A 22,149-nucleotide genomic window follows, 5' to 3' on the forward strand; every position below is an offset into this window, starting at 1 on the left:
ACAGGAAGAGTGTTGCACCTGCTGCCTCCCTGCCTACCCTTTTTGAAGAAGAGATGAAACGTTACCAGAATGAGACACCACTACGAGCTGACCAGGTTCCACTCTTGTGGTGGAAAACTATGCATTGAAGTATCCAAACATTGCTCAGATAGCAAAGCAGAAGTTGGGCATACCTGGCACTTCAGTGAGGTCAGAACAGGTGTTTTCATCCGAGTGTCATGTTCATATACGTATATATACATATATATGTATGTATATATATATATATATATATATATATATATATATATATATATATATATATATATATATATATATATATATATATATATACACAGTGGTGGAAAAAAGATTTAGTTTCTTTTGGTACAGTCACAGCCAAAATACTAAATAAATCCTAAAAAAGCCATTAAAAACTTAAAATTGATTGGTTCCATAAAAATACATAAGAAATTTTGAGTATTGGGTCATCTTGGTACCAGTGATGAAGGTCGTTCTTTTTATTAAAAGACACAATTTTTGTTGGCAAGCTTCGTGTCTACGTAAAGCCAGCACATTTGAAAGTTCTTCAGACACAAAAATGGCTAAAACAAGGAACCTAACACAGGAAACACGCCTGAAGATAAAGATTCTCAGCCAGGAAGGGTACAGCTGCCGCCAGATAGCCAGGAAGTGCAGATGCAGTCCTTCAGCAGTTGGATACACTCTGCAGAAATACAGACAAACCAACAGCTTGGAAGACAAACCAAGATCTGGGCGTCCAAGGGTTTCTTCAGCAAGAAATGACCGCATCCTGATCCACATGTGCAGGCAAAACCGCCGAATGACATCACAGGAGCTTCAGCAGCAGTGGTCAAACCAAACTGGTGTCCAGTGTTCCACCCGCACTGTACGTGGCCGACTTGTAGATCATGGCTTAAGGTCTTACAAGGCTATCAAGAAGCCCCTGATCAATGAGAGACAGAGGTTAGCCCGGCGTCGTTGGGCCCAGGCACACAAGAACTGGACAGCCAGGAATTGGAAGAAGATTTTGTGGTCAGATGAGTCCAGTTTCCAGCTTTATCCTCCTCCTACTAATGTGAGGGTATGCAGAAGGCCAGGCGGCATTATCTCCAGCATGTACAGTACCTACTGTCAAGCATGGTGGAGGCAGTATCATGGTTTGGGGATGCATGAGTGCTGCTGGTGTTGGTCATCTCACTGTCTGTGATGGCACATTGAACTCTACCAAGTATTGTACCATTCGAAACCCACATGCTCCCTTCTGCGTGCACTGTTCCGTCGAGGTAAAAACTGGATGTTTCAACAAGATAATGCCCCTTGCCACACATCCAAGGCCAGTAGAACTTGGCTGCAGGAGCACAGTATCCAGGTCTTAGAGTGGCCAGCTCAATCCCCGGACGCGAGCCCCATTGAAAATCTGTGGTGGATTATCAAAAGGTCTGTTTCAAAGCATAAACCAAAGAATTTAGAAGAATTAAAAGCAGTAATTCAAGAAGAATGGGACAAGATTACCCCTCAACAGTGTGAAAGGCTCGTTGGGAACATGCCAGCCAGGATTAGAGCTCTACTACGTGCCAGTGGCAGGACTACTAAATATTAATTTGATGATGTGATGGTTTATTTATTTTTTGTTCAGTTTTGAACACATTCTCTGTTATTTGTTGACTTTGATACCGACAATGTTGTGAACTGACATATTGAAACTGTCAAGAATTTAGTTTTGTTAGTTTTTCTTGTAAACAATAAACAAAAAAATATAATTTGTATTTGTTTGTATCTGTCTAATGCAGCCACACCTTTTGAAACACAAAAAGATTTTCTACAAATATTTCATGATAATATTTGAGATTGTGTAAAATTTTAAGGGTGTCCAAAAACTTCTTTCCACCACTGTATATATCATGTATGAACATGTATATATTTTTTGTAAAAATAAATGATGATAATAATAATAATAATAATAATAATAATAATAATAAATTCTAATATTGGGCGGCACAGTGGTGTGGTGGTTAGCACTCTCGCCTCACAGCAAGAGGGTTGCCGGTTCGATCCCGGGCGTGGGAGCCCTTCTGTGCGGAGTTTGCATGTTCTCCCCGTGTCAGCGTGGGTTCTCTCCGGGCACTCCGGCTTCCTCCCACAGTCCAAAGACATGCAGATTGGGGACTAGGTTAATTGGTAACTCTAAATTGTCCATAGGTGTGAATGTGAGTGTGAATGGTTGTTTGTCTCTATGTGTCAGCCCTGCGATAGCCTGGCGACCTGTCCAGGGTGTACCCTGCCTCTCGCCCGATGTAGCTGGGATAGGCTCCAGCCCCCCCGCGACCCTCAAGAGGATGAAGCGGTTAGAAGATGAATGAATGAATGAATGAATGAATTCTAATATTATTCGAAGTTTACTAAATTAATTCGACAATATTTGAACTCAATTTCATGGTGCTTTTGACAGTCCTATCATACGCACATGACGACAGGAGGGGACGGCAGTGTGTGAATGGATTTACCTCTCCCACTTGTGGTAGTTTTACTGATATTTCTTATCCCGTGTGAATCGGCCATTAATATTACTGACGTCCTGTGGTAAAGTGACATTACCCCACGTGCCCATGTAAAACTAATCCCGTCCCAATAGTGCTTTAGACTGATAGTCCCTGGTGTGCACACACCAGTCGTAAAGACGCACGATGGCTTATTTGGAACTGTTAGGATGTGGCGGATGGGAGACTCCAGAAGGAAGGGATATTCAGGGACCAGCAAGACCTACTGGTCAACGATGATGAGTGGCTTATGAGCCGGTTCCGACTGCTGCATGCAGTGCTGCGTCGGGCCCCAGCATTACAAAGACGCACGAAGCAGGAACCAAGCTGTGCCGGTGCTGTGCTGCAAAATGTGGCACAGCTGATAGCTCTATACCCAGGCATTTGAGCCAGATGCTGCAGCTGCGCGCCAGCGTCCGGATGTGATGCATTGTTTATGAATACAAGATGTATTTTAAGAAATCATTTGAGTCAAGACAATCAGATTGTTTGTCAAACAGCTATGGCAACTGTATCCTCCATTGAGAGTGTTTATTTCAGACAGTCACTGAAACTGACAGTCATCTTGAAACGTCCCTCGGTTTTCTGTCTAAATAAATCACCCCAAACAGCCTTAACACCTTAATATCAGACCACCCCTTCACTTCTGACACAGAGGTGGCAGCATTTTCAGCATCTGCCACTACTGGCCACTCAGCTGCATTTTTAGCCTTAGCAATACCCATAGGCGTTTCTAGCCTATTTTTTGGGGTCCTGAAGCACCCCTAAATTGAATCCCAGCACCCCTAAAATTTGAGAGATTTTTTTTTAATTTTGTTTTTTACTGTATGTTGATCCACCCCATCCCTCCCACCTTTCCCCGACTCAGGCTCATATATGTGGCACATTTCTTAACTTCTACCACTCAATACCAACACATTATTATCATTACCAGTCCTCATTTTTGCTGCATTTAATCATAGGCCACTGTTTATGTTGTTAGGTAGGAGTTAGCTGACATTTTTTCTAGCTAGGAAACGTTACAGGTGGTCAGTACCACTGTCCTCTGTTTGAATTGGAATGAGAGAAGCTAGCTGTTGTGTCATGTGCATGTGTTAATATCATACAGTCTATGGTTAATATTAAAGCCAAGGTGCTACTGACTAGCTAACTGACTGGATGCCCATTATCATTATAACTTCTATTGTGTGTATTTATTATTATTTTTTTTGTAGATTTCAAGCACTTTTATTTTTTTGAAGTGTATTTTATTTATGTATTTGTATAATACAGACAAGAAGGAAAAAGGCAGAGACAAACATTGAAAAAGTCAATTATTGTTAATGTGTTAATGTTACGTGTTGTGCATTGCATTTCAAATAAAAGTCCAAAAAATAAGTGCAAGGTCCATTTTTTGGTATTTTTGGTACTCACTATAGGGGGCTGGTTTACTCCAGAAACATACATACTGTTTATGTGTATGTTGAGGAGCTGCTGTATCAAAATGAGTTATCCTCTGCCAAAAATTAGGTTTACAATATGTTTCTTTTATGATTCCAATCCATTCCTCTTTTGCTGTGGCTCAGCATTTAAATAACCTTTATCAGATTTAATAATAATAATACATTTTATTTGTTAGGGCGCCTTTCAAGCCACTCAAGGTCGCCTTACAGCAAAGATAAAACACAGCATACAAAACATCGTAACACATCATACAATACAGTAAGACAGTAAGACAGTGTAATGCATATGATCAGGTGGAATGGGCAAGTCTGAACAGATGTGTTTGAGTTTGGATTTGAACAGATTGACAGATGTGGTGTTACGGAGGTCAAGGGGGAGTGAATTCCAGAGCTGGGGAGCAGAGCAGCTGAATGCTCTGCTCCCCATGGTAGCCAGGCGGTCGGGGGGAACGGAGAGGTGGGTGGAGGAAGAGGATCTGAGTGTGCGAACGGGTGTGGCAATGTGGAGGAGATCAGACAGGTATGGAGGGGCTAGGTTGTGAATGGCCTTGAAGGTGAACGGTAAAATCTTGTATTGGATACGGTGTGTGATAGGGAGCCAGTGGAGCTGCTGGAGGACCGGTGTGATGTGGTGAGTGGATGGGGTCCTTGTGATAATGCGTGCTGCTGAATTCTGTACCAGTTGTAGTTTATGGAGAGTTTTTTGTGGAAGACCGAACAGGAGGGAGTTGCAGTAGTCAAGCTGGGAGGTGACGAGACTGTGGACCAGAATGGCAGCTGTGTGAGGTGTGAGAGAGGGGCGGAGGCGGTTGATGTTGCGGAGATGGAAGTAAGCTGACCGGGTTATGTGGTTGATATGAGAAGCGTAAGAAAGTGTGCTGTCGAGGATGACACCCAGACTCTTGACCTGTGGGGAAGGAGAAATGTTAGAGTTGTCAATAGATAATGTGAAACTGGGGGATTTCGATAGGGTGGTTTTAGTGCCAATGAGTAGAATTTCTGTTTTGTCGCTGTTTAATTTGAGCAGTGGAGGTGGATGTGATGTTTCCAGAAGATTTTGCCAAGGGGGAGTAAGTAAATGATGAATTGGAGGGGCCCCAGGACAGAGCCCTGGGGCATGCCTGTGGTGACTAGGAGTGGATGTGATGTGAATGATTTGAGTTGGATGAACTGAGTGCAGCCAGAGAGGTAGGATTTGAACCAGTTGAGGGGGGTATGTGTGATGCCAATAGAGAGGAGTCTGTCCAGGAGGGTGGTGTGTGAGATGGTGTTGAAGGCCGCACTCAGGTCAAGCAGGATGAGGATGGATAGGAGACCGGAATCAGCTGCCAGGAGGAGATCATTGGTGATTTTGAGTAGTGCCGTTTCAGTGCTGTGGAGAGGGCGGAAACTGGACTGGAATTGATCAAAAAGATTATTGCGGGAAAGGTGGGAGTGGAGCTGAGAGACAGCAGTTTTTTCTAGTATCTTTGAGAGAAATGGAAGATTGGAGATGGGACGGAGGTTATTGTGGTTACTGGGATCTGCGCCAGGTTTCTTGAGTATTGGGGTGACAACAGCTGTTTTGAGGGGTGAGGGAACAATTCCAGTGGTGAGGGAAGAATGGATTATGTGCGTGATGAGAGGGGCCAAAGAAGGAATGGTGGCTTTAACAAGAGCAGTTGGAAGGGGGTCTAATTGGCAGGTTGATGATTTGGATTTTTTGATCAGACCAGTGGTTTCGAAAACGGAAGGTAGAGCAAATACTGAGAGTGACTGGGAAGGGGACACAGGGGGAAATAGGGAAGATGAATTGTGAGAGGAGCTGGGAGCAAGTTGCTGATGGATGTTATTAATTTTAGCAGTAAAAAAGGATAGAAGGGTATTACAAAAGGCAGTAGAGTATATCTGTGGTGGAAGTGAGTCCGGGGGTTGAGTAATGTTACTGAGGAGTGAAAACAGGGTCCTTGAGTTGCCATCGTTTGAATTGATTAAACCAGAGTAATGGGTGGATTTAGCCTGTGAGATGCAGTCCTTGTAGTGGAGAAGATTTGATGGTTTAGTCACAGACTTTCCCAAAAAGTGTTGTGCTTTTTTTTCACAAATGTGGGAATGAAATTGAGTTAAAATGTACAAAACAGTGAAATTTATCTGGCCGGGCAGCTCTCTGGGTGCTCAGCACCCCTAAACCTCTGATCTTAGAATCACCCCTGGCAATACCCATATTGAGTCCACCAAACAACATTGTCTTTCTGTTATCAACCTCCCCAACAAGAACTTTAACTTCACATTGGGTGAAGTTTCGTTTTTTGTCCTTTAATGCTACATTTGCCGTGCTCTCCTTTGTGCTGTTTCTTGATAGTGAATATTAATTCAGGGCGTTTCACTGCCCATTTGACGGCATCGACGGGTGGGGCAAGACGCATGCTCCTCTGCGCCACATTTCGAGTTGATTGTGATTTATAAAGTGTGCACTGTCTTATAAATCTGGATATTTTTCTGCATAAGCACTTTCTGTGCTTTGTTCGTACGTCACCTTTAGTCAGCTTTCCTGTGCACAGCTTTATAAATGAGGCCTCATGTCTTATATGGTCTCATATCTTCAATTAAAGAAATGAAAAATATCTAGGACAGTTCAATTTTGGTTTGTGTACAGATTTTTTGAGGCGTGTGTGCCATCTTCTAAAATTTACTAAACTGATGAAGTGCCTTAAATGATTACCTGTTAAAATTGCGGATTAATTTTCTGACAACGACAAATTGTTTCAGTGCTACGTTGGCCCATGTCCAATGTTATTTTTCTAAGAAGTCACTTATCAGTGCATGCCATTATCAGGTACTGTGTACATCCAATGATTGACGTCCTGCATCTCTCTCTCTCTCTCTCTCTCTCTCTCTCTCTGTGTCTCATTGTGTCATGTGGATTACTGTTAATGTGTTATGCTGATCTGTTCTGTATGACATCTATTGCACGTCTGTCCGTCCTGGAAGAGGGATCCCTCCTCAGTTGCTCTTCCTGAGGTTTCTACCTTTTTTTTTCCCCGTTAAAGGGTTTTTTTTGGGGAGTTTTTCCTTATCTGCTGCGAGGGTCATAAGGACAGAGGGATGCCGTATGCTGTAAAGCCCTGTGAGGCAAATTGTGATTTGTGATATTGGGCTTTATAAATAAAATTGATTGATTGATTGAACTTTCACCTTCTTGAAGGTTTGTGTCTAGGGTTGAGGAATTACTGAACGACTGGAAGCTGATTGGAAACTCTGCAGGAAGTTCAACTCCAGAGAAGGTATTCTACTCTCCTGAAGCCTTAGATAAAAAGCTGAATAACAACAGTGAGCATTATGCTGCCGGTATTTTTTTTTTTTTTTTTTACCTTCACCCTGGCCTGACGCTTCATTATTTAAACACAGGGTGAATACACCACTGGCACCTGGGGGGAGAAGTCTATGGAGATTCATTTTGCGGACTTTAAGTTCTATGTAACTCATTACTTCCTGAAACAAGAATGTGAGAAGGACAATGGGAAGGACAAGCCTGAGGAAGGTACACTTCTGTCTAATGTGAAGAGTTTATAGCAATGTTTAAGCAGCCACACTTAAACTTAAAGGGGAACTAATGTTTTTTTTTTTTCAACCTGGGCCTTATTTTCCGATCTACTTTTGTCTAAATGAGTGATAGGATGTTCAATATTTGACATTTCTCCAGTACGAAGCTAGGGCTGACTTGCCTGCAGCTTGTGAGTGCGCGCTATATTAAATAATAGGGCACTCAGACAGTGCATTTTTTTTCCACACAGATAGGCTTGGATTGTTAGTATAATTATCCAACATAACAGAAAGGAGAAATGAACGGGGTAAAAATTCAGCCATGACTACTCCAAACAGAGTAACTCCTCGCGTTTGTAAGGTCACTCCAGCGGTCAAATCCAACAACTCAAATCTCATGAGACGTGAGATTTCAGAGCCAGACTTTCACTCTGAGTGAGTGTTTTGACTTGCCACAACAAACATGTCTGAATTTTTACCCGATTTTGACCAACTGGATCGGGATGAGCCATTTCAGTTTGATGACCGCCTGTATTTATTTGAACACGGAGTATCACAGACGTACACGGACGCAGAGCTCATTGAAAAAAGAGTGGACGAGGAGAGAGAGGGAGCAGCAACAGGCAGAGGAACATGTCCGAATCCAGCTAAAGGTAAACACGTAAAGACGTTCATTTCTCCTTTCCGTTATGTTGTCGGATAATTATACTAACAATCCGAGCCTATCTGTGTGAAAAAAATGCACTTTTGGTGGACGTATTTTGACGTTGTTTGACGCTGTCTGAGTGCCCTATTATTTAATATAGCACACGCTCATGGGCTGCAGACAGGTCAGCCCTAGCTTCATACTGGAGAAATGTCAAATATTGAACATCCTATCACTCATTTAGACAAAAGTAGATTGGAAAATAGGGCCCAGGTTGAAAAAAACACTAGTTCTCCTTTAATGTTCACAGTTTTCCATTCTTGTGTGCTTTTGTTACATTTGTACAAGCGCTAGTGTTAAACGTTGTAGAATAATGTGCATGTTTAATTGCATATTCTTTATTTTATTACTTTCTGTTACGTAATTATTACTAATTAATTTTATTGCTTTTATTACTTATATTTATATAGTTCTGTTTCATACTCTTATTCTTACTTGTTACAATTCTCTTCTCTTAACATTGGTGCAACTGCAACGAATCACAGTTCCCTCTCTGAGATTAATAACGTATTTCTCATTCTGATTCTAAAATACTACCGCTTATTAGATAGTTATAATGGAGTGTAATGAGAAATCAAAAGCTTTTACAGTTTATTCCTTTCCTTTTACTAGCTCATTTAAAAAACAAAACAAAAAAACAACTATATTTTTGGTCCAAACACAATTCATTATTTATATATTCCTTATTCCCACACAACATTCCCCATTATCCTCCACACATCTCTTATCTCCCTTAAGCCTATAGTGAATGTTGCCTGATCAATATTGTTAATAATAAAAGTAGGCGAAAGTTAATGTTCTTTTGGTTATGCCAAATCTTTGTTTTGCTGTACCGCATGGCTGTCTACTGTGTGTCTTGTTTATATATGATGGTTGTATCCGCCATGCAGCTGTGTGGCACTATGTGCCCAAAACAGATTTCCTGTTTCGGACAATAGAGTTTGTCTTGTCTTGTCTTGTCTTGTCAACAGGTAAGACATGAATGCACACAATACAGTTACATAACTCTTCTTCTTGTGTCCAGATACCTTCCCCTTGGCAATGCAGGACCTTCTGTGTATGAACAATGACTTTCCTCCTCGAGCCCACTGCCTGGTCAGATGGTGAGTCATTATGTTTTCATCCAAAGACAAATCAGGTTACGCTGGAAATCCTAGACTGATAGACTTAGACTTTATTGTCCCAGAAGGGAGATTCAGCAAAAACACAGTAACAATATGGACGACATCATACAAACTGTAGAACAGTACACGGTAACAACGTGGACAACATCACCATATTGACACAGACAGGAGTGCACACTCAGACCTGTTCAGTGAGGCCTATTATTTAAGGCCACTGTGGCTGCAGGGATCAGGCTCCTCTGAAAGCGAGTCCCCCTGCACCTCAATGCTCTGTACCTGCACCCAGAGGGCGGTGAAGTGAGGTGAGGTGATGATTGAGTGGGTGTGTGATGTCCTGTTCTGTTGAAGTAGCAATGGTTTAACTCTGTTAGGTTGGGGTGCAGTTATCCTGGCAGCATTGTTGTTGATGCATGTGAGTTTGGCCCTGTTAGTAACTGATAACATGTTAAAAATGCAGGTTGAACAGTACAGTAGTATAGGCTGAATAATGCTCTGGTTCATCAGTGTGCTGGTTAAAACTGTATCTATTGTCCAGTGTCATTCGAAGGTATTTGAAACTGGATTATAAATTATAAAACATGTTAACATGTAATCCTGTTTTTTTAAATACATATATTTTTAATTTTCCATGTATAACAATGATGTAGTTTTTCCAGATTTAACTGGAATTCTGTATTTTCCAACCTAAAAATGTGACCCATGTGATTCATGCAAACCCATAAAAAATATCTTATTATTCATAGGCCTGGCCTGGCCTGGCCTGGGCATTTGGGGCTGTAGCAGGTTTCCGTGCCAAACGCTAGCTAGATGAGTTGAGATCACACAGTCAGTCATGGATATATGAAGTGTTTTTACCAGTAAAGAAGGGAAGCAGATGCACAAACATCCTCCCATGCTGAGCCAGGAAAACAAGGTGTGTAAATGTCTGTATGAGTTCCAAGTTGTGTGAACATGATATTAGCACAGCGTAAATTATAAAGTTACAGCTAACTTTACTTTGAAATGTAGCCCACTAAACTGGTGAACCGTAGAAACCAATGATAGCTTAGTTGTGCCTAGTTTCGCCACCAGACAATCAGAGATCTCTGCCTTCTGATAGTCTGGGGACACTCCTTTCTAAAGTGTGTTTAACACACCGGAGAAAACGGCCGGCAACAAAGCAACGCCTCTTGCATTTTTGAAAAGAACACACCCTCCCGGAAATGTGCGCTCCCTCTTTTCTCGTTTGCAAGGAAACAAACACACAGAGAGCTTGAAAATGGATGCCAAGAGATTTAACTCCGTTTTATCAAACGTGTGCTCAGTCCACAAGATTGTGGAAATGAAGGACTTAAAGCGACTGTTTAAAACTTTTAACGCAGTCGTATGCATATCAGCAGTTGCATTGTAGGCTAATTAATTCATCCACTGTCAAACAGCCAAAAATATGGATTTATTTCCTAAAATAAGTTTTGAATTGAACTATGAATGTTCATCAGAGGAAGATGAGGGAGAAGAGAAGCTGAATCCATCTGAGCACACATCCAGGTTTGTCAGTGTTTCATCAGCGGAGCTCAATGACTTGGAGAAAAGCAGCATACTCTAAGATCAGAAGGCAGAGTCGGCTGTGCCTGTGAAGCGACAGTCCACCATGCAGTCACCAGAAACTTATTTCACCGGCTGCACAATTACGTGCAGATAAATGTGTATAAAGAGTAAGTGCCTGGCGCGCCATGTCTGCATTACATAGCAACGGTGACAGCGGAGTCCTGAGGGAACTATTTTTGTTGGCGGAAGACAAATAAAATGCTTAAATTATCTATTTTGTCCTCATTTTTCAACATTTCTTAATCAGCCTTGCTTATTTAACTGTTGAACTGTTGTATAAAAGCAATATCACACTCGAGCTCGTGATGTTGTACTGTGATTGTACTGTGTTGTACTGTGTCTTCGGCAACCGAATCACAGCCGTGACGATATCACAGTACAACATCACTCCCTCTCGTGTGATATTGCTTAAATATATATATATTTAAATCCGATTCACGATTTAAATCGATTTTTTCCCCTCCTAGTTAAAAAAAAAAATTTGCGGCCTGGTAGCACATACCTGGGGTCCAAAAGTTTCAGCATGTGAATAAACCCCGGCTTTTCTACAGTAGCCTATATATGGGCACCACATCTCTTGCAATATACATGGCGACTGCATCTGTGATTGCTTTCCACCAGACCCCTTTCTTATCATACGGCAGTGTTTCCCCTACCATTATATTGGATCACAACAGAAGTCATTTAAGGTTACCTTTGCTATAGAACAGGTCTATACCTTGTCCTTTTATTGAACAACAACTAAATAGCCTTATGGTACAGGCTGAGCCTGTGTGTGTGTGTGTGTGTGTGTGTGTGTGTGTGTGTTTGTGTTTGTGTTTGTGTTTGTGTGTGTGTGTGTGTGTGTGTGTGTGTGGAGCTGTGTATGTGTGTAGTTGATGTAGGAGGTATGAGACGTTAGCACGCCGGGTATGGTGTGTGACGTCAAACGGATGCGCCCCAGGAAGAAAGTGAGGCATGTGCTATTGAGCAGCCAAAGCAAAGAAGCCTACGCAGTTCTGCATGCTGTTTTTGAGTTATTTCCCTCTATGTAAAAGTCAGACACTGATGACAGAGGCTGTGCATCATCCCTACAGTGCTGAAAATAAAGTGCCGTTCTTTAACGCAGACGAAGTCCCGTTGTTTACGTGTTGTTGCCACAATGAGCTAACACAAGCTAAAGGAGCTAATGGTCTTCGGAGGTCCCTTTACTACGGTTCGGGGGTCTGCCAGTTTGGCGTTGGTAACACTTTATTTACACAACGGCATGTCATTTCTGTCCCTACACGGTGCGCGTCTAAAATCCTCCTCTGCTTTCTGTGTCGCACACGGCGGAGTTCGGCCCTGATGCGCACACGCGCGCACACACGCACACACACACACACACACACACACACACACACACACAAAGACACAGGTGAGCACACAAAAGCGCTGAAGAACTCGTTCCCTTTCTTGAGAATTAGTTCTTCAGCGCTCGCTGCCATGTTGTTTGTGTATCAAGCGCGAAGGGTGAGGGGTGAGCCATAGACATATATACATAGGGTGCGTCCCAAGTCTCTTAAAATTACTTAATTAATTAAATTAATTAATTTTTGAGCATGTTCAGGGGGTCAAATTCCAGTTTAAAGTGGCAGCGGATGAAACAAAGAATAATAATAAACACACCAAAAACAATAGGGTCCTCGCCCTTCAGCCGAGGTCCCTAATTAAATTTCACTATGCTTGGTATTGAGTAAATATTAATTACATGAGACCCTTAATAATTATCCTTTTAATATTTGAGTAGATTTGAATAGAAAACAGAAAGGAATTAATTAAAACCTAAACAAAAATATTGAGTTGATATGAAAAATCTAAAAATTCTAAATGTGTAAATAGTACTAATAAAAATTAATTTAATTATACATATCAATGATAAATAGAGTAATAATCATTTACGTGAATTGATTTAAATTTAATCTATACAATGAATGAAATCTAAATATTCTTTTTTTCTTAGGAATACAGTAACTAGTTTATGTCCCAGAAAGTACAGAATACAAAATATTGTGATATTGAATGTTACCAAATAACTTTTATTAACCATTCACTCTTAGGCTTTCTACACATTGTGTAGCAAAACAGTGTGCATTGCAACTAGTCTCATTTCAAACCGTAACTTTGAAAATGACAGTGCTGACTTTAAACTATTTTATAAAAACAAAAATAAAGTTCATATTGCACAATGGTGATATGTCCATGAACATAAAATATCAAATTAATTCTTGGGATAAAATCCAAATCAGTGCTAACATGCAAACATAGCACTTTGAAAAGTGCAATTTTCAAACTCTGCAGAAGCATTGTGTAGCACAAAAGTACACTGCAACCAGTTCAAGCCAGAAGTTTGCTCTTGAGGGACTGGACTTTGTTTGACAGCTTTGAGTCATCCAGTTCCATGAAAAGTTTTTGGAAAACCTCAAAGGTATACTTCAGCTGACTGGGGTAATCCAGATTCAGCACGTAGTTCAAGCCAAGGAGGACAGAACAAGCCCTGGCAACATCTCCAAGTGCTGTGATGACTTCCATGCCCTCTATGACAATTCCAATGTCCTTGTTGCTTGTAGAAGCTCTGGTCACAGTAATTGCCATGATGAGCTGTTCAAGTTCCAAGTTCTCAGTGTCCTGCAACATGAAATTGTAAGTGTCTTAGTATAAAACTGTCAAAAATATGTTACAAGCATATCACATCACTGGACAATACATTTTTAATAAAGGGCCTCTGTGTCAGCCATGTCAATGTCCGGATGGATGACAAATTAAAACAATATTTCAATATTAAGTTTATTTAGAGTCCTTATTCACTATTCATGGTCTTGCACCAGCATATACACTTAGCAGTCCCAACATTAAAGAGGACATGAAACACTGGTCAATATGAGTGTGGTTCGTTTGCATTTCACCTTGGGTAAGATATGGCTCTGAAATATAACATGAATTTCACCTAGGTTTGCTGGAAAACTAAAAAGTATTTTGCCCTTCACCAGGGCGCTGCCATCTTTTATCCAAGCAAGTGGGGACGTCAGTGGATTTGTTGGAGTCTCCGTCTGTATGATTTATCATTGGAAATGATAGGAACTACAGGAACGTCCTCTCGCTCGGCCCTCTCAACCGCGGTGTCTCCACTGAGAGAGTGGAGTAGGAGGAAGGTTCCTGTAAAGTTACGGGCTCTGGATGTGACATAATCGTTGCGCAACCATTTTGTCCGGGGCGACGTAGGGACGCCGTTAGCTGTTAGCTGATAGTGGTGTCTGTAATAACTCACTAAATGGCCCGTGAAAGAAATATTTTTTCCAGCGGACGTCTTAGTTACAACATGATTGAGCTAACTGGAGTAGTTTCATGTTGTATCCGACAATGGGAGGCTTTTAACAGATGACATCCTAATGTTAGCTTGTTGCGGCTTTTAGCTGTCCCTGTCAGCTGCAGCCACTGATGCTTTCTAGACATCGTGATTTCCCAAAACTGAATAAATACCACACATAGCAACACAAAACTGCTTTGCTAGCTCAATCATGTTGTAACTAAGATATTCACGGGCCATTTAGTGAGTTTTTTTTACATGGAGGCGAAAACTGTATGAACGAGCTAATCCTCGTCTCCTGAGTTTTAAAAATGCCAGCTATTTTGTTGCTTTCTGTTGTCGTCACATCCCTCCTTGAATATATCCAGTCAGCACCAAGTAAACCCCAAGCCTCAGCCAGGAGTCTTTCGGGGCCGTTCTGAGTACCTACTCCGAGGCAGGGACTTGTTTAGCCCCCGTAAAAGTTCCAGAACTCTGTCCTTCGGGGGTGGTTCCTGCGGTGGAGACACGCACCAACGGCCCTGGCCCCGTGAAATTACCCCGAAGTTCCTGCGGTGGAAATGGGCCTAGAGTTTCAGCTGTTCTGAGATTCAGTAAAATAGCTTAATTTAACTTTTACAACAAGTTTTACCCATGGCTCATCTGCACTAGAGTGAAAGAACTCAGTCCGTTGAAACTATATTAGATTGATTGAAAACTTACATAATTAGTACGCCGAATTGAGCGGAAGCCCTTCCTGATTAATAACATATCTTAAACTTGAACTAAGAAAGTGTGGAAGCATTGATAACCATGAAAAACGTGAACTTTTATGATTTTTAAACCGAGTCTGACCAGACGACGCTCAGCAACATCTAAAGCCAACAAACACATATCCGGAGTCATATTACATACATTGGAGGAAAGTTTCATGATAATATGTTTAGGTTTGGTGAATTGACTTTTCAATGAAAGAGAGAAAGAGAGAGAGAGAGAGAGAGAATGTTTTTTTCTGGCTAAATTTGCATCAGGAAAGCAGTGGATCTGTTCTCGGCATTGGATGCAGTGCTCAGCACGGTCCAGCCAGACTCGGTTTAAAAATCATAAGAGTTTACATGTTTTTCATGGTTATCAATGCTTCCGCACTGTCTTTGTTAAAGTTTAAGATAGGCCTATGTAATTAATCAGGAAGTTTTCAATCAATTTAATATAGTTTCAGCTGTCTGAGTTCCTTCACTCTAGTGCAGATGAGCCGCGGGTGAAACTCGTAAAAGTTAAATTAAGCTATTTTACTGAATCTCAGAACTGCTGAAATTCTCAGTACACTGAACAGACTAAAGATCAAACTGGTTTATGGCCCTATTTTCCTTGTTCTTTGCACTCACCACTGACCATTTCCAATGATAACTCAAGCAGACGGGAGACCCCAACACACCCGCTGACGTCACAAGCTGCTTGGATGAAAGATGGCAGCCTCCTAGTGGCGAAAGGGGGGAATACTTTTTAGTTTTCCAGCAAACGTAGGTGAAATTCATGTTATATTTCAGAGCCATATCTTACCCAAGGTGAAATGCAAACGAACCACACTCATATTGACCAGTGTTTCATGTCCTCTTTAAAACCAACTGCTTAAGGTTCATTCTCACTGCCGCGATACGGAAATGCGGGACGGATTTGCGGAATATTCATGCAGTGCCCTTCCGTGCTCAAACCATACACACAGGCGCGGTATGGACGCGGTGCGTTATTTCACGTTGTTGTGTTCCAAGTCTGTGCTGCGTGAACGGGTGCGGATGAACATGGACGAGAGTAGGAGTAGCAGCAGCAGCAGCGGCAGCGAGCTAGCAAGCTAACGTTTAACAAGCGTCAACATCAACTTTCTTTAGCACTTACCACTCTCACCGCAGCCACCAAGCTGGACAATGGACTGCCAGACGTCCTTTAATTCATTGTTCATAAAATCATCCCGTCTTCTATCAAAAAGGATGGGGTGCTGTGAAATTATCAGCCTTTCTCCCATACTGTCCTGCCTGACTGGATTTCAGACTCTCCCGGTCTGCGCGACTATAAACAAACAATTTCATTGGCCCAGCTGTGTAGTTCTGCCAGTGAATTCCGCGGGGGGTCAAAGTCTGGGCGGAAACTTTTTTCACCGCACGGAAGTTCCGCCCTGACGTGCGAACTTCCATAAGAACCCATGAAATCAACTTTAATATTTTTCCGTGAGAATAATCCGCGCGGATATTCGCCCTCAGTGAGAATTTAGTGTAACGTTTAGCTGTAACGTGAATGTTTGTTGTGGCTGCCATGTTAACCCTCCTCCCCCCTTGCTAACAAGCTAACTAGTCTCACTGCTGGCGGGAGACTAACACTAAATGAACAGATTTATGCATGACAAGGAATGGAATTGCAGCTCTAAAACATAATAATAACAGTTAATACACAGACTTCACGTGTGTTTTAAGTAAGTTACCTTCTCGTTTGCAAGTTGCGTGCCCGGGAAGACGACGCTGAACAGGAAGTACTTTGGCGGTTAACACAAAGAAAGTAAAGCTAGCGGAAGTGCGGAAAGTGCAGTTCCGTTAATCGTAAAATGCTCTTTATACTTCCAGCGTTAATCCCCCAATATTTCTCTTTATGGACATGTGTCTAACCCTAACATGAAATCCAATGTACCTATTTATGCAATTTCATAAGAACATACTGAGGATATATTGACAACACGTAAGGGACATCTAACATGATACCGGAAATGCTAACCTGCATCCTTCAAAATAAAGTTCGTGCTTCGATCTGGCTTCGATCCATATGAATTCTTCCAAAATGTATAATGCTGTGTTCATGTAATAGCGCAACAACCTCACACTACTACATTAACATATAGCCTTGTGTTAACCTTATGTTGCTGTTGAGCCTCTTTCTCTGTGATAGCTCATTTTATATTGTAATATCACCACACATGCATTGTCCTTACTAGCCCAGTGAAAACAACAAGTTTCCTTACCTTAGTCAGCCAAAACTTTCTGCAAGATGAGCAATGTGGAAGTAGATGGGCATTCACCTCGATTCAAATGTCTTGTCTAGCAGATAGCCTGCTGCATTTTTCTTTTTTTTTAAAAAGGCACTTTGACAGGAAATGCTTTTCGATTGAAAACTGCCTGATTACATTAACTTGAATTCACTCAATATTCTCTATATTTGGAATTAAATAAACTGAATGCTTATGTTGTATTTAACTATGATGAGTGGATTTTATTCCAAACATTTTTATTTAAATTTTAATTAAATAATTGCCACAAAATCAAAAATACAATTATATTGAATACTTTTTACCTAATACATTAATTAAAATCTACTTGACCAAAGAATTATTTATTACAGTGAAGAGCACGAGGAGGGTTCCCTTGTCCAGGACAGACAGACGTGCAATAGCCTAGATGTTGTACAGAAGAGATCAACATAGGCTAATAAATTAACAGTAATCCGTATGACACAATGAGACAGAAAGAGAGAGAGAGAGAGACAGAGACAGAGAGAGATGCAGGACAGACGGTAATGACAGTAGCTTACAACAACATTAATGAAAGTAATAATAATAATTAATATTAATAATTACCTACAGCCTATTAAACATTATTCCACTCGCATGACATGCAGGACAATTAATGATGGGCAAATGTGTTTGTGTTTGTGTATGTGTGTGCATGAGCAGCTGCACATTTAACAGCCACACATCACAGACAGTCCGCTGAACACCGCAACGGGTTGTGAATGAAATAAACTTAATTACAACATGACAGTCTTGCACGAAATATCATTAACGTTACTCTTTGTAGTCACGTAGGCATGTGAATTATAGCGTTTCATTGCAAAGAATGCATGTAACAGGTACACTTGCACTGTTTCTCCGCCATCTCGTTCAAATGAGACAGACGTAGGGGGCGGGTATTTGTACGTCATGGCCTCAAGCTGAAAAAGACTTCCTGTTAGGAACCTCTCGTGTTACCTTACTCATCGCACCTAACAGATCCCTCCTAACGCCTAACGCTAACTCCTTACTGGCAGGAATAAGAGACATGAGACGGCCTTAAAGATGGCGGACCTTGAACGACTTCCGGTTCAAGTAAGGAGTTAGGAGTTAGCAGTATAAAATAAGAGACTTGGGACGCACCCATAGACGCCACATTGACTGCCGCTGCCTATCGGAGCCAACGTCCTCGCCAGCCGCCATCTGGGATGGGTCTCGCTTCGCCTCCACAGTGCATTCACTTCTATTGAGGAAGGAGCTGTATGCACAAGTAAAAGAGAATAACTCACTGAATTTTTAACTGATTTTTATGCGGTTTGGTTTGTTACAAACGGCACACATGTAGTTATGATACAGGATGCTTTCGTACATTAAAAATGCGGGATTTCATGCTTTAATACTTTCTGCAGATAGCAACAGCATGTTATTTAGGTCACAACACAGTTCTTTTATTCACCTCAACCCCAGAGTGGGACATATGTACATAGGTACACACACACACACACATACATATATATATATATATATATATATATATATATATATGCCTGATTACATTAACTTGAATTCACTCAATATTCTCTATATTTGCAATTAAATAAACTGAATGCTTATGTTTTATTTAACTATGATGAGTGGATTTTATTCCAAACATTTTTATTTAAATTTTAATTAAATAATGCATTCACCTTTTCAATGATCTTTCCTAAAAATGGTAGGTTTGATATGGGCCTGTAGTTATTTATTACTGAGGCATCCAGATTAGGCTTTTTTAAGAGAGGTTTAATGACTGCAGTCTTCAGGGCTTGGAAAAAGGCCTGACTGAAGAGAACAGTTGACTATCTGTAATATATCTGATGCTATGCAGTTAAAAACATCTTTAAAAAAGCTTGTAGGCAGAGTGTCAAGGCAGCAGGTAGTGGACCTAAGGTTTCTAACCATGTCTGTCAAAGTAGCATAATTTAATGGGTGAAAAAGTGCCAAATTAACTGGAGTAGTCTTATGAGGCACAGGTGAAATAGCCACTGTGTTGGAGTTAGAGACTGTCTGTCTTATCTTTGAAATCTTGTCTGTGAAAAAAGAAGCAAAGTCATTGCATGCCTTGGTGGATAGCAGTTCAGGAGGGACTGACACTGATGGGTTTGTCAGTCTGTCAACAACAGTAAATAAAGTCCGTGCATTGTTGTTATTTTTGTTGATAATCTCAGAGAAAAAGGACTGCCCTTTTTAGCTCCAAGTTATAGATGTGCAGACTTTCCTTATAGATGTCATAATGAACCTGGAGTTTGGTTTTTCGCCACCTGCATTCTGCTTTTCTACATTCTCTTTTTTGAGCTTTTACCTGTGTGGTGTTCCTCCATGGTGGTTTTTTCTTACCAGAGACAACTTTGACCTTCATGGGGGCAATATTGTCCATAATATTCATAGCTTTAGAGCTGAAACTATGAACCAGATCATTGACAGAGACTGAGGGCAGAGCTGGTGTGGGTATAAAATTCTGGGTGAATAGTGTACAGGTGTTTTCATTGATATAGCATTTTCTGATTACCCCTGTTGTACTTTTACTGGTGTCAGCGGAGATGGCCATTTTAAAGAAAACACAGTAATGATCAGAAAAGGCAACATCAGTCACCACAACCTCAGAAATGTTGAGCCCTTTGGAGATAATTAGATCTAAAATATGTCCCTTATTGTGTGTTGGCTCTGTTACATGCTGGGAAAGTTCAAAGTTGTCTAGGATGTGGAAAAGTTCTCACTGCCATCTTTAGGATTATCAATATGAATATTAAAATCACCCACTATAACAACACAGTCAAAATCAATACAGACAACAGACAATAGTTTAGAAAAGTCATCAACAAAGTGTGCACTATATTTTGGAGGCCTGTAAATGGTTACTAATACTGCTTGACAGGAGGATCTCAACTGCAGTGCAACATATTCAAAAGACTCAAACTTCCCATATGACAACTGTTTGCACTGGTAAACATCCTTAAATAAAGTGGCTACTCCACCTCCTTTCCTGAGTTCTCTAACTGAGCTGATAAAATGGAAGTTTGGGGGGGCTGATTCAATAAGTACTGCTGCATTGTTGTTTTCATTTAACCAAGTTTCAGTTAAAAACATAAAATCAAGGCTTCTCTTGATAATAAAATCATTAATTAATAGTGACTTGCCAGCCAGAGATCTGATATTTAATAAAGCTAAGTTTAGTGTACTAACATTGTCTGACACAGTCTGTGGCTGACGACTGGAGTAAGATTAGATAGAGTAGCTGTGCGCGAGTACACATTGTTTTTCCTGATGCTAGTCAAAACAGGAATGACAGACCTTGGAGATGACTCTGGCTGATGCTTTTCAATTTCAAGATGTGTTTGACCATGCCACCGACTATTTAAGATTGCCGGTATGTTTAAGGAAGCGGCATGGGGTCTGACTCATCTCTGACAGGCAACTGAGTGATGACGTGTAGGGCTACTATTTAAGAGTTCATCAATTTGACTGAGCTTTAGTGTGGCAGCTTTAACTAACTCCTTGATTGGTGAGCGTGGTGGAGGGGGGGGTTGACGCTGGCTCCGTGGTGATTGTGGTGGTGGTGGGGAGGGTCGACATTGGCTCCTTAGTGTTTGCGCCGGTGCTGGAGGGGGGCGACGTTGGCTCCTTGGTGGTTGTGGTGAAGGGCAGGAGGGGGGTTGTTGGATCCCTGACTGGGACAGGGACATCCTCTGAATGCCTTGGGTGATGTGGAGCAAAGGGTCAGGTGAAGGGGGAGAGATGCAGGCTGTCTGTCTCTGTGCCACGTACTTGTCCTTGGCTCTTATCTGTCCATTCTTGTTTTGGTATGGCCTTCCAAGAGCATGACGTAGGTTGGCCCCGAGTAGTCTGCATCCAGTGATGTTCGGATGAATCCCATCACGCTGAAAACGATCCTTACAGTTCCAAAAGATGTTAAAATTGTCAATGAACTTTATCCCATGAGTGAAGCATGCCGATGTCAGCCATGCATTCAGGGCAAGGAGTCTGGTAAAAGACTCGATTCCTTTCCCCAGGATTGGAATGGGGCCAGAAATGAACACATTTTGTGACTGACAGTCACTCAGTTTCTCCAGGAGCAGGGAAAAGTCTTTTTTCAGGATCTCAGAGCCAGTTTTTCCTCGTAGAATGTCAAAAGACCCAGCATAGATGATGATCCTCATGTTACTGGGGTGTGTAGAGAGGATCACTGGCAACAGCTCAGTTAGCTCCCTGACAGACGTGTCAGACACTGTTAGATTTTCAGTCTTTGCCATTCTTACATGCTTGGTTATTGAGTCTCCGATCAGGATGGTGTCTGGCTGATCAGGTGTGGTGTTAGCGATACTTCTCCTGGCCCTTGGCTTCTCAGGTGTGGAGTTAGCATAGTTTTTTCTGGCCCTGGGTCTAGCACTGGTTTTGGGGCTATTGCTTGCATTTTGGATAGCCTTGGCCTGCCTGGGTTCAGTGTAGTCGGTATTGTCACATATTTCATTTGGAGCCAGTGCATCGTACCTGTTGTGTAGAGAGAGTTCAAGTGGAGGGGTGAGCGTTGGGGCTCTCTTGACTGATTTCCTGCTGGATTTGCGTCTAGTGACATCAGACCAAGTCCTGGCTGGAGTTCATGCTTTTGGTCGAGCACCAATCCTGTGCCAGTAGGAAGGGTCGTTAGGAAAGGCCAGTTTGGGAGCCTCTGCAGCTGATCCAGTGGTGTTAGGACATATCCATGGGATTGTGTCAGCCAAGTCAGCAATGGTGTGCTCCACATTTGTTGTATTTCCATATACACCAGTCTGTCCATCAGCCCCTTGTAGGTTAGCTGCCACAGAGTCAATAAATTGTTCACTCTCACGAATGTAGCGTTTCATTCTTCATTTGAAGCTG

At 41.6% G+C, this 22,149-nt stretch overlaps 1 protein-coding gene across 2 annotated transcripts in view; it reads left to right on the plus strand.

The window, feature by feature from the left end:
- rab3gap1 (RAB3 GTPase activating protein subunit 1) overlaps positions 1–22,149 on the plus strand; it is a 134,074-nt gene that overhangs the window by 3,747 nt on the left and 108,178 nt on the right. For both annotated transcript variants that reach the window (XM_049563869.1, XM_049563870.1), the window contains exons 3-5: positions 7,167–7,245; positions 7,370–7,502; positions 9,235–9,313. In XM_049563869.1, coding sequence (XP_049419826.1) covers positions 7,167–7,245; positions 7,370–7,502; positions 9,235–9,313 — 291 coding nt within the window. The remainder of the gene's footprint in view (positions 1–7,166; positions 7,246–7,369; positions 7,503–9,234; positions 9,314–22,149) is intronic.

The sequence above is a fragment of the Epinephelus fuscoguttatus genome, linkage group LG20 (genome assembly GCF_011397635.1).
Source record: "Epinephelus fuscoguttatus linkage group LG20, E.fuscoguttatus.final_Chr_v1".
NCBI classification, from domain to species: Eukaryota; Metazoa; Chordata; class Actinopteri; order Perciformes; family Serranidae; genus Epinephelus; species Epinephelus fuscoguttatus.